The sequence below is a fragment of the Parus major genome, chromosome 15, assembly GCF_001522545.3.
Source record: "Parus major isolate Abel chromosome 15, Parus_major1.1, whole genome shotgun sequence".
NCBI classification, from domain to species: domain Eukaryota; kingdom Metazoa; phylum Chordata; class Aves; order Passeriformes; family Paridae; genus Parus; species Parus major.
The window spans coordinates 2,510,089-2,523,058 of NC_031784.1; the positions used below are offsets into that span (position 1 = coordinate 2,510,089).

At 54.9% G+C, this 12,970-nt stretch overlaps 1 protein-coding gene across 3 annotated transcripts; it reads right to left on the reverse strand.

Moving 5' to 3' along the window:
• Positions 1-46: 46 nt before the first annotated feature.
• On the reverse strand, positions 47-5,792 carry OGFOD2 (2-oxoglutarate and iron dependent oxygenase domain containing 2). 3 transcript variants are annotated; one of them, XM_015643814.3, is made up of 7 exons: positions 5,513-5,792; positions 5,379-5,435; positions 3,297-3,407; positions 2,722-2,821; positions 1,832-1,956; positions 1,128-1,382; positions 47-640 (listed from the first exon to the last, which is right to left on the reverse strand). In XM_015643814.3, exons 1-7 carry the CDS (start codon positions 5,633-5,635, stop codon positions 362-364), a joined length of 1,050 nt encoding a protein of 349 aa, XP_015499300.1. In that variant the 5' UTR covers positions 5,636-5,792; the 3' UTR covers positions 47-361. The 3 variants fall into 3 exon arrangements, with proteins under 3 accessions (XP_015499300.1, XP_033374173.1, XP_033374172.1); XM_033518282.1 differs by lacking the exons at positions 5,379-5,435; positions 5,513-5,792 and having other exon boundaries at positions 48-640; positions 3,286-3,391; XM_033518281.1 differs by lacking the exons at positions 3,297-3,407; positions 5,379-5,435; positions 5,513-5,792 and having other exon boundaries at positions 48-640; positions 1,832-2,205; positions 2,722-2,805.
• Positions 5,793-12,970: the final 7,178 nt, after the last annotated feature.

The following is a 12,970-nucleotide window of genomic DNA, read 5'->3' on the forward strand; positions in this document are numbered from 1 at the left end:
ACACAAAGCTCTTCCCCTCCCCGTGGCAGAGGACAGGAGGCCCCAAGAACAGCAGAGAAATGGTTTATTCTACCATTCTTCCCCATTTCCAGTGGGACCTGGGGTGCTGCTGTTGGCAGAGAGGCCAAGGAGCTTTGGGTGTTTCCCCTGTGCACTTGGAATTATTGACAGAGCTCCTGCAGGGAATCAGAGTTGGAGTTTGTGTGTCAGAGTCCTCCAGCCCCAGCTGAGCCCTCAGGAGCCAAGTTCCAGCTCTTCCAGCTGGAATGCTGGCACGGCTGGCTTAGCATCCCTTCCCAAGGTGAGAGCTGCTCCTTGCACGGCGCTTTGGACAATTTGGAGTGGGGAAATCCTCCCCCCACTACCCCAAGGCACAGAGATTCACAGTCTGTGGCACCTCCTCCTCCTCCAGGGGTTCTGTGAAGCCATCCCCAAAGCCCTCGGCCTCCACCAGCTCGGGTTTCCTGCGGCACATGGGGCAGAGCTGGTTTCGGATGGCCGAGGATCTCATCCACACGATGAGGTTCCAGCGCTGCCCGGAGGCGATGGGCAGGGCCCCGTGGATCTGCCCCCCTCGGTGCAGCAGCCCCCGGCCTCCAACGTGCTCCACCTCGATGTATTTGGGCACTGGGGTGGGATCCTGGAACAAAGGGATTCGTGTCATGCCATGAAGTCCCTCAAATTGTTGAAATTTGTCACTTCTTTCCCCCACAGCACCCAGGGAGCAACAGCTGAAATCAAAGTTCAAAGCTCCCACAGAGCTGAAGTTGTATGGGAGCTTCTGCCCCTCTCTTGCCCTGAAAACAGGTGCTAGAGATTTAGGTTGAAGTTACACCTGAAATAAATCTCTCCCTCAGCACCTCCCTGCTCAGTTTCAGATGTGGAAAGGGGGGGTGCTTTGTTTCACTGCACTTTACTGCAAAGCTGCATCTGTCTTCTCTTTAAAATACTGAATATTGCTATTGGAATATTGCAGCTGAAGAGGATCCTGTATAACCAAGCCATGCAAAAACGGGGAAGGACAGAGCAGGTTTGACTGTCAGAGGTGAATAATGTGTTTTTTCAGAACAGGATGCCTTGCAGCTGGGGGGCTGAGGAGGGAGAGGCGAGTGGGACGTGCTCAGTACCTGGCTGAAATCCCCGAAGTACAAATTTCCTTCTGTGAATTCTTTCCCCAGGGAAACGTTCAGGGTGACTTCAGCGTTGTCGTAGTGCGAGCTGAGGTCCAGGTCCTCGTGCAGGGAGTACTTGACCACGAAAGCTTTGTGGCTGTCCAGGCAGGCCCCTCCCAGCTCTGGGTACAGCAGGGCCGTGATGGGCAGGAGCCGCTCCCGCAGCGGCGTCAGGAAAGGCTCGTCCATGCCCAGCTCGTTCAGCAAAACCTGCTCCGAGGAGAGCAAGGGGAGAAGAGCTCAGCAGCCACAGCTGCTGCTCCTCAGAGCTGCTGTCCTCCTCCAGCCCTGCTACTGGCTCAGATCGCTTTGGAGCAAAGGTTTGGCTACAGGGAAAAGGAAGGAGGATCAAGGTGGACAGGGATGGGGGAAAACACGGAGTAATAGGATCAAAAGTTCCTTTAGAAACTGTCTCCTTGATTTAAATTTGTTTTGCTTAAGCACAAGGTGCTCTTTGTTCTGAGATACCAACTCCTTCCCCTGCATTCCCACTTTCTTTTGTCCCTTCTACATTCCCTCAACCCTGTCACTCCACGGGGGCACTGAACTCAAACTGCTCCGTGTAAAACGAGAGGCACTTTGGAACTGGAGGGAGTGAGATGTGAGGAGATGAGCACAGGGAACACCACCCCTAAAGAATCACAAGAGATGAGTCCTACCCCGTAGTTGTTCATGGTGTTGGGCCTGCCTTTGGGCATATCCGACTGCTCAAAGTTCTCCAGCTCATCCACAAAGGCTTGGCAGAACTCCTCTGTGAACACTGGGAGTCGGTAGATCCTCTTATCTGCCAGCAGAGGGGAGACAGTTTCCTGGGGAACTCCCAGTTTTCCTGTCTGCCTGTCCAGCTGCACTGTGCTGGTGTCAGTGAGGGCACAGCACCCACAGGCTGCACGTTGTGCTCAGACTGCTCAGAGGGCTGGCACCATTTCCTGGGCTCAGCTCTGGGGTGTGTTTGGTGTTTTTCATGCTGGTCCCTCATTTCCAGAGCAGAAGGCTGTGTCTGGAACCGGTGCCCTGGATAAATCCAGGAGCTCTGCACACAGACATTGGTGTCTTTGCCTTGAGGAAAGGAGGCAACTCTGCCTCTTCCCCTCTGCATCTTGGCAGCATTTCAGGTAAGCAGAGAGCTTCACAGCAGCCTCCAGGGAAGCTGAAAACCCAGCTCTCTTTTTCAAAGGCTGAAATCTAGTCTGAAGCTATTTCAGCCCAGACTAACCAACAGGGGCTGTCTGCAATGGCAAAACACTCAGGGAAGGAAAACCAAGCTCCCTGGGCTCCCAGTGCTCCTTCAGCAGGCTCCCTGGTGAGCTGTGGTACAACCAAAACCCCAGCCCTGGAGTCTCTGGTGAGACATCAGCAGGCTGGGATGGGAAAGCAGAAAACAGCCTCTGATCTCAGAGCAGAACTGCTGCCTCTCCAGAGACCCTCCTCAGGCAGAGAATAACATCCTGTGTGCCTCAGCTTGTGTCAAAGCAGAGCTGTTCCAGACAGGGCTTGGGAACAGCTGTCACCAGGGGGATCTGTGGGACTGAGGTGTTGTTTTCTTTACCTGAGAAGGACTCGAGGTAGCTCAGGAGGCCCTGGAGATCAGCACCTGGAGATGTGCAGAACCTCACGATTTCCAGAAACTCTGGGGCCAGGAAGGAATCCTGGATTCCAGGGGAAGGATGGGAAGAACACACAGAAACACAATCAGCCTGCACAGCCCGAGAGGGAAATGGACTCCCAGGAAATACACAGTCCCTAGGGAGCAAGGCTGAGTCACACCCGAGATAATTCCACGGCAGGAAATGCAGAATGTCACTGGTGTTTTACCACTGGGGTAGGGAAGTTCCTGCTTGCTTTAGTGCATGGTTTTCTAGGAGTAACTGGCCAGATTTATCCTAGGCATGACAGGAAAGAGCCTTTTCTGGCTGGAACACCAGGAATCTTGCCCGGAGAACACGCTGTGCTGTCGTGTTTTTAAAGTTTTAAATCCAGTTTTCATATGCTACCCCTGTGTTTTAATTCAGTGCAGCTTTAGCACTGTGCAGTCCCGAGGAGAGGGGGAAATAAACTGCAAAAATAAAATTATCAGGTAATTTTTTTGGGGGGTGCAAAAGAGATTCCAAACCTTCTGTGTACCTGCAGGGTGTACACCTCTGGGTGTTTTGGTTTGTAGCACTTGGAGATGATGGCTCTGCGTTCCACTGACTGATGGATTAACTCTTTTCTTCTCTGCACTTCTGCCTCAATCTGTGAGTAAACAACAGCACATTGTCAGAAATCAACAGGGCTGAGTAAAACAGCTCTGGGAATCTGCTCATTGCTTTAAACCAATTATTTTTGTTTGGGGGCACCTCTGGGGGACAGAGTGTTTGCTTTGTTTTTCTGTGGTCAAGACAAGTCCAGTAAATATCTGGAAAGCCAAATGTCTGAGAGGAGTTTATGTTCTCTTTACAGATGGCTTAAAAAGTAACTGAGGACTTTGCTGTGGAAGTGTCAAGTGGAGCTGTGAGGTTTCAGCCCTTTCAGGCATTCTGACACCTCCTGAATCTGGCTTTGTTCTGACAATAGAGGCATTGTCCAAAATACAGACATTTGCTGGGAGTAAGACAAGTCCTGTCATGAAGGGATTACTGCTAAGTATGGTAGAGACAGGCTAAGCTGCCCTTTCAGAGCAAACAGCTCATCCAGGCAGCTCTTCCTCTTTTAATTCCCCCTCACGAGATTAATTTGTAACAGTCCTTGCTGAGGAGTGAGTGAGCAGCCATTCCTGGGACCACGCAGCTCCTGTGTTCATTCCCTTGCCCTCAGTATCAGGTCCTGAAGGTCTTGGGAACCTTGAAGGTCTCAGCTTCCTTCTTCTTCCCCTCCCTCCCAGCCCCAAGGTCCCTGGGTCACAGGACAGGGATCTGTAACCCAGCACTGCCCAGAAAACCAGGATCGAGTTCTAAGTGGGAAACTGGGGCTGGAATTGCTGGACAGGGAGAGCTGTGACCTCCCACAGCCAGGGACAGCCACTGTCATCTGCCTCCTCCCAGCACTGAGTGACTCCCATTTGTTTATGTAATTTCTAGGTCTCCTTTATGATGTTTATATTGATACAGCAAACCTTGTATGAAGATCTGAGCAGATCTGCAGAGAGCCCAGATAATTAGAAAGTGGTTTGGATCTAAGCTGATTATAAATTAAAACCAAGATTGGGATCTTGAAATCCTAAGTGAGGCTGTTTTATAAATTACATTGCTTGTTGTGCTCCATTGATTCTGCCTGGGAAAATCCTGGGCTGTCCTACTCATAAATTCTGTGCTGTATGAATCATAATATCCAGTTAATAAAGCTTTAATTAACAGTATGATTTACTGCCACCATCATTCTGCCAAGAATTCCTGAAATGTCTGTCCCCTTAGCAACATTGGAGCTGGTGAGGGACAGATCCCTGTCCCCAGCCTGGAAAGAAGCAGAGATTCTGTGATGAAGGGTGAATTTCTGTAGGACCCCATCTCAGACTGCCTTTAAAAATGTTTGGAAGAAGGGATAAGGAAAGACAAACCAGGGCACCCAGCGGAGTAAATCCAAGGAGGGAGCGGCTCAGAGGCCGCTGGGATGTGTTGAATGACAGCATTTAATTGCAGGGTGTTGGCTGAATAAACACCTCGCCGCTGGGCGCCCGCGGGGAATTCTTCCCTCTGGATTCTGCCCGGCACCGGGGTGGATCGGGACGCGGTGCCCCGGGTCTGGGGTGCTCCAGCAGGCCCCAAACTCCCTTCGGGACTGACCCCTGGTGAGGGGATCCCTGAGGGGAACCAGCCTGCCCAGGGAGCTGGGCTTGTTCACCTGGAGAGGAGAAGCTTTGGGGTGACCTCACTGTGGCCTCGCAAGGCCTGAAGGGACCAACAAAAACGATGGAGAGAGACAATTTCCAAGGGATGGAGTGCCAGGACATAAGGAATGGCTTCACACTGACAGAGGGCAGGGTTAGAAGGGATTTAGGGAAAAAATTCCTCCCTGTGAGTGGGATAATGCCCTGGCACAGAGAGGCCGTGGCTGCCCCTGGATCCCTGGCAGTGCCCAAGGCCGGGCTGGAGGGGCTTGGAGCAGCCTGGGACAGGGGAATGTCCCTGCCCAGGGCAGGGGTGGCACTGGATGAGTTTTAAGGTCCAACAGAACCCATCCCGCGGCTCTGTGAGTGCCCGGTGGCCGTGAGGGGCTCCCGCTGCTCACCTCCCTCAGCACCTCCTGGAACTGCTCCTCGCTCCGGCAGCCGCGCTCCCTCAGCGCCTGCAACACACGGGCCCGTCACCGCCGCGGCCGCCGGCACGGCCCGCTGCCCCCGGCCCCGCCCGCCCCTGCGGTACCCGGCCGTGGTCCCGGCGGAGCTGCGGCCCGTCCCGGTACCGCACGTGGAGCCCGAACCGCCCCACGAAGATGTTGTCGGTGAAAAAGCAGGCGCACCCGCGGAACGGCCGGCCCGCGGACATGTTTCCTGCCGGCGAACGCGCCTCGGTCCTGCCCTCAAAGGGCTCCGTTTCCGTCCGCGGGAGGGCGCATCGGCAAATTCCCAACCGGGGCAAAAAACGGAAAGCGGCGGAACTCGCCCGTTCTCCCCGGTTTTACGCTTGTTGTTTTTGTCATCTCCGTGACGTCACCGCGGGCCGGTCCCGCAGCGAGGCCGCTGCCCCGCAGCCCTCACGGCCGGGCCGGGTGTGCTCGGAGCGGTAGCGGCCGGCCCGAGGTTATTTGCAGACGGTCCCTGAGAATCCCCGGCGGGGGCGCGCGCGGGCTGCGGGGGCGCGCTCCGGGTGCGCGCGCGGCGGGGTCAGCGCGGCCCCGGCCCGGCCCGGCCCGGCCATGGACGCGGCGCTGCCGGAGGCCGAGCGGGAGGTGGTGGTGGCCGCTGAGCCCTGCGGCCACGGCAGCAAGTTCGAGGACATCTACCGGCTGCTGGCCGAGGGCTGCTTCCCGCCCAGCTTCTGCTCCATCAAGAGGAAGAACCTCAAGCGCTACGCCCAGAAGTTCGTCGTGGACGGTGGGGACCCGGGGGGCGGCGCGGCGGTGTCGGGCTGCCCTGGGCCGCGGCCCGCCCCGGGGGCGGCCTGTGGGGGGAAGCCGGAGGGTGCCGGCCCCGCAGACACGGGGGATGTGCCGGAGCCTCGGCGTGGGGAGGGGATGTGGCTTCTGGGCAGCGCCATCGCCGCCAGCGCTGCCCAGCCAGCCCCGCGCCCTGGCATCGCTTCAGGGGCACCGAGCGGGGCAGCCCGGGGTGGCACCGGTGCTCCACCGCTGCCCCTGGGGACCACGGTGGCTTTGTTGTAGCGGAGGATTTCACACAGTCCTGGGTGCAGAAAAGCTCCGTGGGCGTGCGTGGGGGTGATTCCGGTTTAGCAGCTTCTCAAGGGACAGCAAGAGCTCCCGAGGCAGCAGCAGCAGCCCCCGGAGCTGTGTCTCAGCTGCGTTTCCCATGTGGAAAATGACCCCTTTTCTGGAGGAGAGCAGCTGTGAGAGGCTGTTGTTGGAGACAAACCTCTGGCACCCGCAGGCGGCTGCCTCTACTACGTGGGCCCCAAGAAGGAGGAGAAGCGCGAGGTGATCGTGGATCCCGAGCGGAGGCGTCAGGTCTTCCTGGAAAGCCATTTCACCGAAATCGGGAACCACCTGGGCCAGAAAAAGACCGTGCACCGCATCCAGAGCCGGTACTACTGGCTGGGCATCGTGAAGGATGTTGTGGACTGGGTAAGTGGAGAGCAGTGACCGTGTCCGTGACACCGCTGCTGGCAGCAGTCCCGAGGCAGCAGCCACAAGAGCCCTGGTGCAGGGATGATGTCATTCCCCGTGCCTGTGCTGGGAAGGCACTCACTGAGTTACTCTGCAGGTGGATCTTGGAACGTCCCCAGGCAGCTGGATAGGCTGGATGTCTTTCCCTAAGTGTCAGGAAGCCTCCTTGTGCAGGGCAGTTTTTTGGTCAACGTGGGATTGTTTCAGACAAGTTGCTGAGTTTAACTTTGGGCAGTTTGGATTCCTTCCAGAGCTGCCTGATTCCCTGAACTACCAGCAAGAGGAAGATCTCAGTGTCTCCTCAGCTGCTTTGCCTCATCTGTTTCATTGCTGGCAGTTCCCTGCAGCAGCACTCTGCAGCACTGTGGCTTAAGGAGTGTGCTTGCATTGCATGGTCTGAGCTCCTCCGGCGTCCTAGGGCTGAGGATTTCTCTAACCAGCAATAGGAGGTTAAAATACAATAAAAATTGGCCTGGAAACAGGGTGAGAAATAGCTTAGCTGTAGGCCACATTGAGAAAATTGGTTATTGTGTCAGAGAAAGTTGTCAGGTGAGCCTTGTGAAAGGTGAGATGCGTCAGCCTGTTGTGTTTTGTCCTCTTTTTTTTTCCCTGCGCCTCCTTGTTTTTACTGGGAGAAAGGAAACTGCTCAGCCCTGCTGTGTGTCTCACCCCTCCACAGCCTGTGCAGTCTGAGTCTGACAGGATCCGTCAGCACGTTCCCAAGTCCTTTGATCCCTTTTTTTCCTCTCCAGATCAAGATGTGTGAAACGTGCCAGAACGCGGAGCACAACAAGAACGTGACGCGGAAAGCCAGGCCCGTCAGGGTGGAATCCCCCTGGGAAGTGCTGGGATTAGACATCCACGGTGAGTGAGTGTCTCAAGTGGCTCTCGGGGCTCCTCCCCGCCAGTCGGGAGCGTGGCAGACCTGCTGCCACACGCACCAAGGGAAAGCTGCCTCTGAGGAGGTGCCAAGGAAGCCACAGCAGCCGCCCAGGGTGCAAGCTGATCCCTGGGCTTGGCTCGGCTCCCTGTCCGCACACAGTGAGAGCTGGGCGTGCCTTCTTTCCCAGAACTGAAGCTCTGATGGGTGTATTTTTGCTGACAAAGGTCACCAAAAATGTTCTGGCCGAATGACATTGCAGAAGAGAGTCGTGGTCACTTCTGCAGCAGCTGGGTTTTTGACTTTCCCTGTTTGGAGGATATGATGGCATCACATTGATTTTATTTTTTTTTTTGATGGTTGTTTACGCAGGGCCTTTTCCTGAGACGAGCCAAAGCAACACACACGTCCTGCTTGTGACTGACTACTTCACCAAGTGGGTGGAGGCTGCTCCTCTGCAGAAGAAAGATCCTTTCTCCGTGGCTAAAGCCCTGGCTACTGTTTTTTACAGGTGGGCTCCTCTGCTGTTGGTTATATTGCACCTCTGCAGTGCCATGGGGAGTGCTGGGGTGTGTTGCAGAAATACCTGGTGTCCTCAGGATGTTTTCCTCTGAGAGCAGGAACTCTCCCTTCTACAGGAGAGACCATGCAGTGCCTCTCAGTTGCTCTTTACAAAGTCCTTGGGAAGATCCTCCTGTTCTGGACAGAGGAGAAAGAGGCAGGAATGTTTCTCTAAGTAGCCCTAGGCCAGGGGAGCTGTGTCCCAGTTCTCTGCAGAAGCTTTAAAGCCATTCCCGGATTTCTCCTAGAAAGTGTTTGTGTCACCATGTGACATTGTCCTTGTGGAAAACACGTGGGGCCAGTGGAGATTTGAATTCAGAGCAAGAAGCTCCTCTTGTTTCTCCTGCTGCCTCATCATTCAAAAGCAAACAGGCTTGGCTGGTTTGGAACAGAGGGACCTGCAGACCTCTCTCTGCTCTTGGGGACATGAGGTCATGGCAGCCTCGTTAGGTTCTGTCCCCTTCCTATCCCATTTGGATCCATAGAGATGGAGCTCCTTGGGCTCTGCCTCAGCTGATGGAGTAAAACCAGTTGTGTCCTCTTCTTGCCCAGGTTTGGTGCCTCCAAGAACATTTACACCAGTCAGAGCTGGGACTTCTGCGAGGAGGTAGGTCTGGTGTGGGGTAGTTCAGGGGGAAGCAGTGTGATCTTCAGCAGGCTTCTTGGGCAATGGGACCTTCAGCAGGCTTTTTGGGCAGTGGGACCTTCAGCAGGCTTTTTGGGCAGTGCTTTCTGAGCAGCAGGTCCTGAAGGCAGAGTTGTGATATGCTGTGTAGTGGGGGCGAGGAGCTGATGCTCCCTTATCCCTGCCCCAACCCTGTTGGGAGTGGGAGCTGATTTGCCAGTGCTTTCACCTTGGCAGGGATTTCAGGTTGTGGATCAGTGGTGCAAGTCCTCTCTGCTTAGAAGGAAAGACCATGTGCATGAAATTGCAGCCCTACCCTGGGATTAGCCCATCTTCCCAGTGCTGTGGAAAGCTTCAAGCACAGGAGAAGTTGTTGAAAAACATTTTCCCAGGTTTAACTTTTCTGGGGGAGCGTTTTCTGCCTCACAGCCTCTCCTGGCATGAGGGGGACGGTGCATTGGAGGCTGCTGTGGGGCTGACACGTTGTGATTTCTGTGTTCCCTCAGGTCAGCCGGCACCTGTGTGAGCACTGGAACATCTCCCAGCTCCTCACACCCACAGACCCTGCAGATCCCCCCAGCCCTGGTGATGGCAGTGCCGAGGTGCTCAGAGCCTCCATCTGCAGTGTGGTGAATGAGAAGCCCAGCGAGTGGGACGTGCACCTGGACCCCGTGCTCTTCGAGTTCCGCACCTCCATCAACTCCGCCACCAAGTACAGCCCCTTCTTCCTCATGTTCAACAGATACGTGTGCCTGTCCTCAGAGGTAACTGCCCGGCCCAGGGGAGCCTTGCAGGAGCTTTGCCACTGCTGTAGTTGCAGAGTAACCCCTGAATCTGTGCCTTGCAGGTGGATTTTGTCAAGGACTCCAAAGAGCAGGGAGCTGGCTCCGGTAAGGCTGAGAGCCTCCCGCCATTCACAGCCACGGTGCAGGAGCAGCAGAACGTGGTGAAGGAGATTGTAAGTCTTGTGGTGCCTTGAAATCACCTTGCAGTTAAGTCCAAAGCTGGCATGAGAGGAGAGGTGGCACCTCAGTGTGTGCCAAGGGCAGCAGGAACAGAGCTGGACCCTCTGGGCCAGCACCACAGGGAAGCTGCTGGTGGTGCTGCTCAGAGATGGGTGATGAAACATGAGGGGCTGAATTACCCCATCAGGCTAATGAGAGCTGTGTCCCAGCCTGCCCAGCTCCCTGCCTTGTAATCTGCATCCCAAATCAGCCAAGGGAGTCCCTCCTTAGGCAGGGACAAGAAGCCTTCAGGGAGATGCTGTGTAACTACAAAAGTTTAAAGTAACCCTGCCTCAAAATGGGAGGAGGTTGGGGCTGCCGTGAGGAGCAGTGACCCAGTGGGCAGGGAAATGGGCTTGAGGAGCAAAGTCAGCATGCAGCTCCTGTCTGTCTCTGATGTGCTGGGTGACCTTGGGCAGCTCATTTTGTCTCTCTGTTCCTTGGTTCCCTCACTTGAAAAATGACCTGTGTCCCTGTGAAGTGCTTGGTGAGCTGTGTGCGAAAAAACCACAGTCAGGGCTCGAGTGCTTTGTTTGCTCAGTCATTTCTTACACCCAGTCAGGGTTCTGTGGTTCTCTCTGTGATCTCACCTGGACTGTGGTCATGCCAGAGAATGACAGGAGGAGTATGGGACAGGAGGGAGGAGGGCCTGGGAGCTGGATATGTAGGATCTGATCCCTTTGGCAGCTCAGGCTCACTAACTCAGCTCCCCTTTGTGAAATGCAGCAGTGAGAGCTCTGTCCTGTCCCTAAGGGAACCTCTGCTGTTGGGATCACCAGCTCTGTCCTGCATCCAGACAGGGATTGGGGCTGTAATGAGCAGGAGGTAACAAAGCTTCCCTGGGCTTTGTGGCACTCCAGCCAAGATCCCCTTCTGCCCTCTACTGATGGAGCAGTGACAGCTCTGAGTACAGCTGTGGAATTGCAGTTTCACATTGCAAGGTCTGCTGGTTTGGGCTGGTGAGAGCAAGTCTGGGAAGCCTCTGCTGAGTCCCTCCCTTGCCCCAGGTGCATCCAGCTTTGACACTGCCAGCTCTCACTCACTCTCAGCCTCTCTTATGAGGAGAGACCGTGGGAGCTGGGCCTGCTCAGTCTGGAGAAGACTGAGAGGGGATATCATCAATCCCTAGAAATATCTCTGAGGGGTGTCAGGCTCTTCTCGGTGGTGCCCAGTGACAGGATGAGGAGGAATGGCCATAAACTAAACCACAAGAAGTTCCACCTCAACATGAGGAAGAGCTTCTTTCCATTAAGGTTGGAAGAGCACTGGATCTTCCCAGGGAGGTCTTGGATTCTCCCTCTGTGGAGACATTCCAAACCCACCTGGACGTGTTCCCGTGTCACCTGCTCAAGATCTCCTGAGGTCCCTTCCAGCCCTAAGGATTCTGGGATTCACTGAGCTTGTGTCAGAGCTGAGCTGATTCCTGAGTGACACCTGGAGGCCCAACCCCTCCGTTCTCCTGGCAGGTGATCTCCAACATGACCAGGGCCTGCAAGCGGGAGCGGAAGGGTGTGAAAAGGAAAACTCGGGGCCTGCCCTCTCTGGCCTTCAAAGTGGAGGACAACGTGTTTGGGGGCAGCACTGCCAGCTCCCTGAAGAAGCTGAAGAAGGGCCAGTTTGTGTCGTTCCAGATCGAGACGGTGCTGCCCCCTGAGCAGAGCATGGCCGGCGGGAAGAAAACCAGTTAACCCTGGGGCGTTCCGGGGGTCCTGCAGCGCCGGGGACAGCACGCACTGTCCCTGAGGTTTGTGGCCCAGCTGTGTGGGAGTGCAGGGTGCAGATGTGCCTGCTCTGTCCTGGGAGAAAGGAAGGGGAAGGTTCAGACAAGGGGGTCTGTTCAGTCCCTTCCTGGTCCGGGTTTGCCCTTGGATCATCCCTCAGACCGAGGGAGGTGGCACCATCCTCGTTTAGGTTTGGCAGGGAGAGACTCAGTCCTGCCAAAAAGCTCCACCTTGACTGTGGCTTGGAAGTTGCCCTTTGGGAGTGATTGCACCAAAGCCCTGGAGGGATCTGTGTGCAGATGGAAGTGAAGCAGAAACCAGACCCGGCTTAGCCATGGACAATGTTTCCTGCAGCTTAAAAGTGTCCCTGCTGTGAGCCTGAGCCAGGAATAGTCGCTCCAGGTGTGACTGTGTTCCTGGTGGATGTGGGAAGATCTTGCAGTGAAAGATTTTTTTTTGTTTTTGTTTTGGTTTTTTGTTTTGTTTTGTTTTAAGCACTTACTAGCAGAAATAAAATCAACAACAGAATGTGGTATTTTTGGTTTTGGTTATCCAGGCAGAGAAAAATGAATTTGTCTTTTGTAACATCACCATTCTGTTCTCTCCAGAAATGGTGTGAACTTTAGGAATTCTGACATCTGTGCCAGTGCTGGTGAGGGTCACAGGGATGTTTTTAAGCCCAGCACTCTAAAAACACACGGAAACCTTGGGATAATGACACTGCCCTGCCCCTTTGTCACCTGTATCGCCCACCTGGATGCATGGTTGCTATCCAGGGAAGAGGCTGAGCCCTTCCATTCCTTAAGAGTTGGAGTGGGAGGTGAAGGGGAAAGTAATTTACAAGCTGGATTTCTTCAAAGTGGATCCCTCTGTGTTAGGGGTTAATTAAACCCCCACCTAACCCCTCTTTAAGGGTTAACTTAAAGTATTATTTCGAGTTCTTATCCCGGTTGCTTTTGAGCCAATTCCTATGTTGTATTTTCCCTCTTTACTGCAGAAATTACATAGAACCAATAAAATAATCTTAAAAATTTAAGAACATGTATATTTGGAGAGGATAAAAAACCTTCTAAGGTGGGGAAAACTCTGGGACCGCCTTTGCCGCGTCGCGGCGAGGTTTACCGGGACGGGGCGGAGCGGGGGGACCGGGAACCCCCACCTCGAACCCCGAATTTTTGGGGTCCCCGGTGCCGCTGACCGGTCCGGCCGTGGGCGGAGCCGGGCGCGCGCCGCAGGAGGGGCGTGGTCGG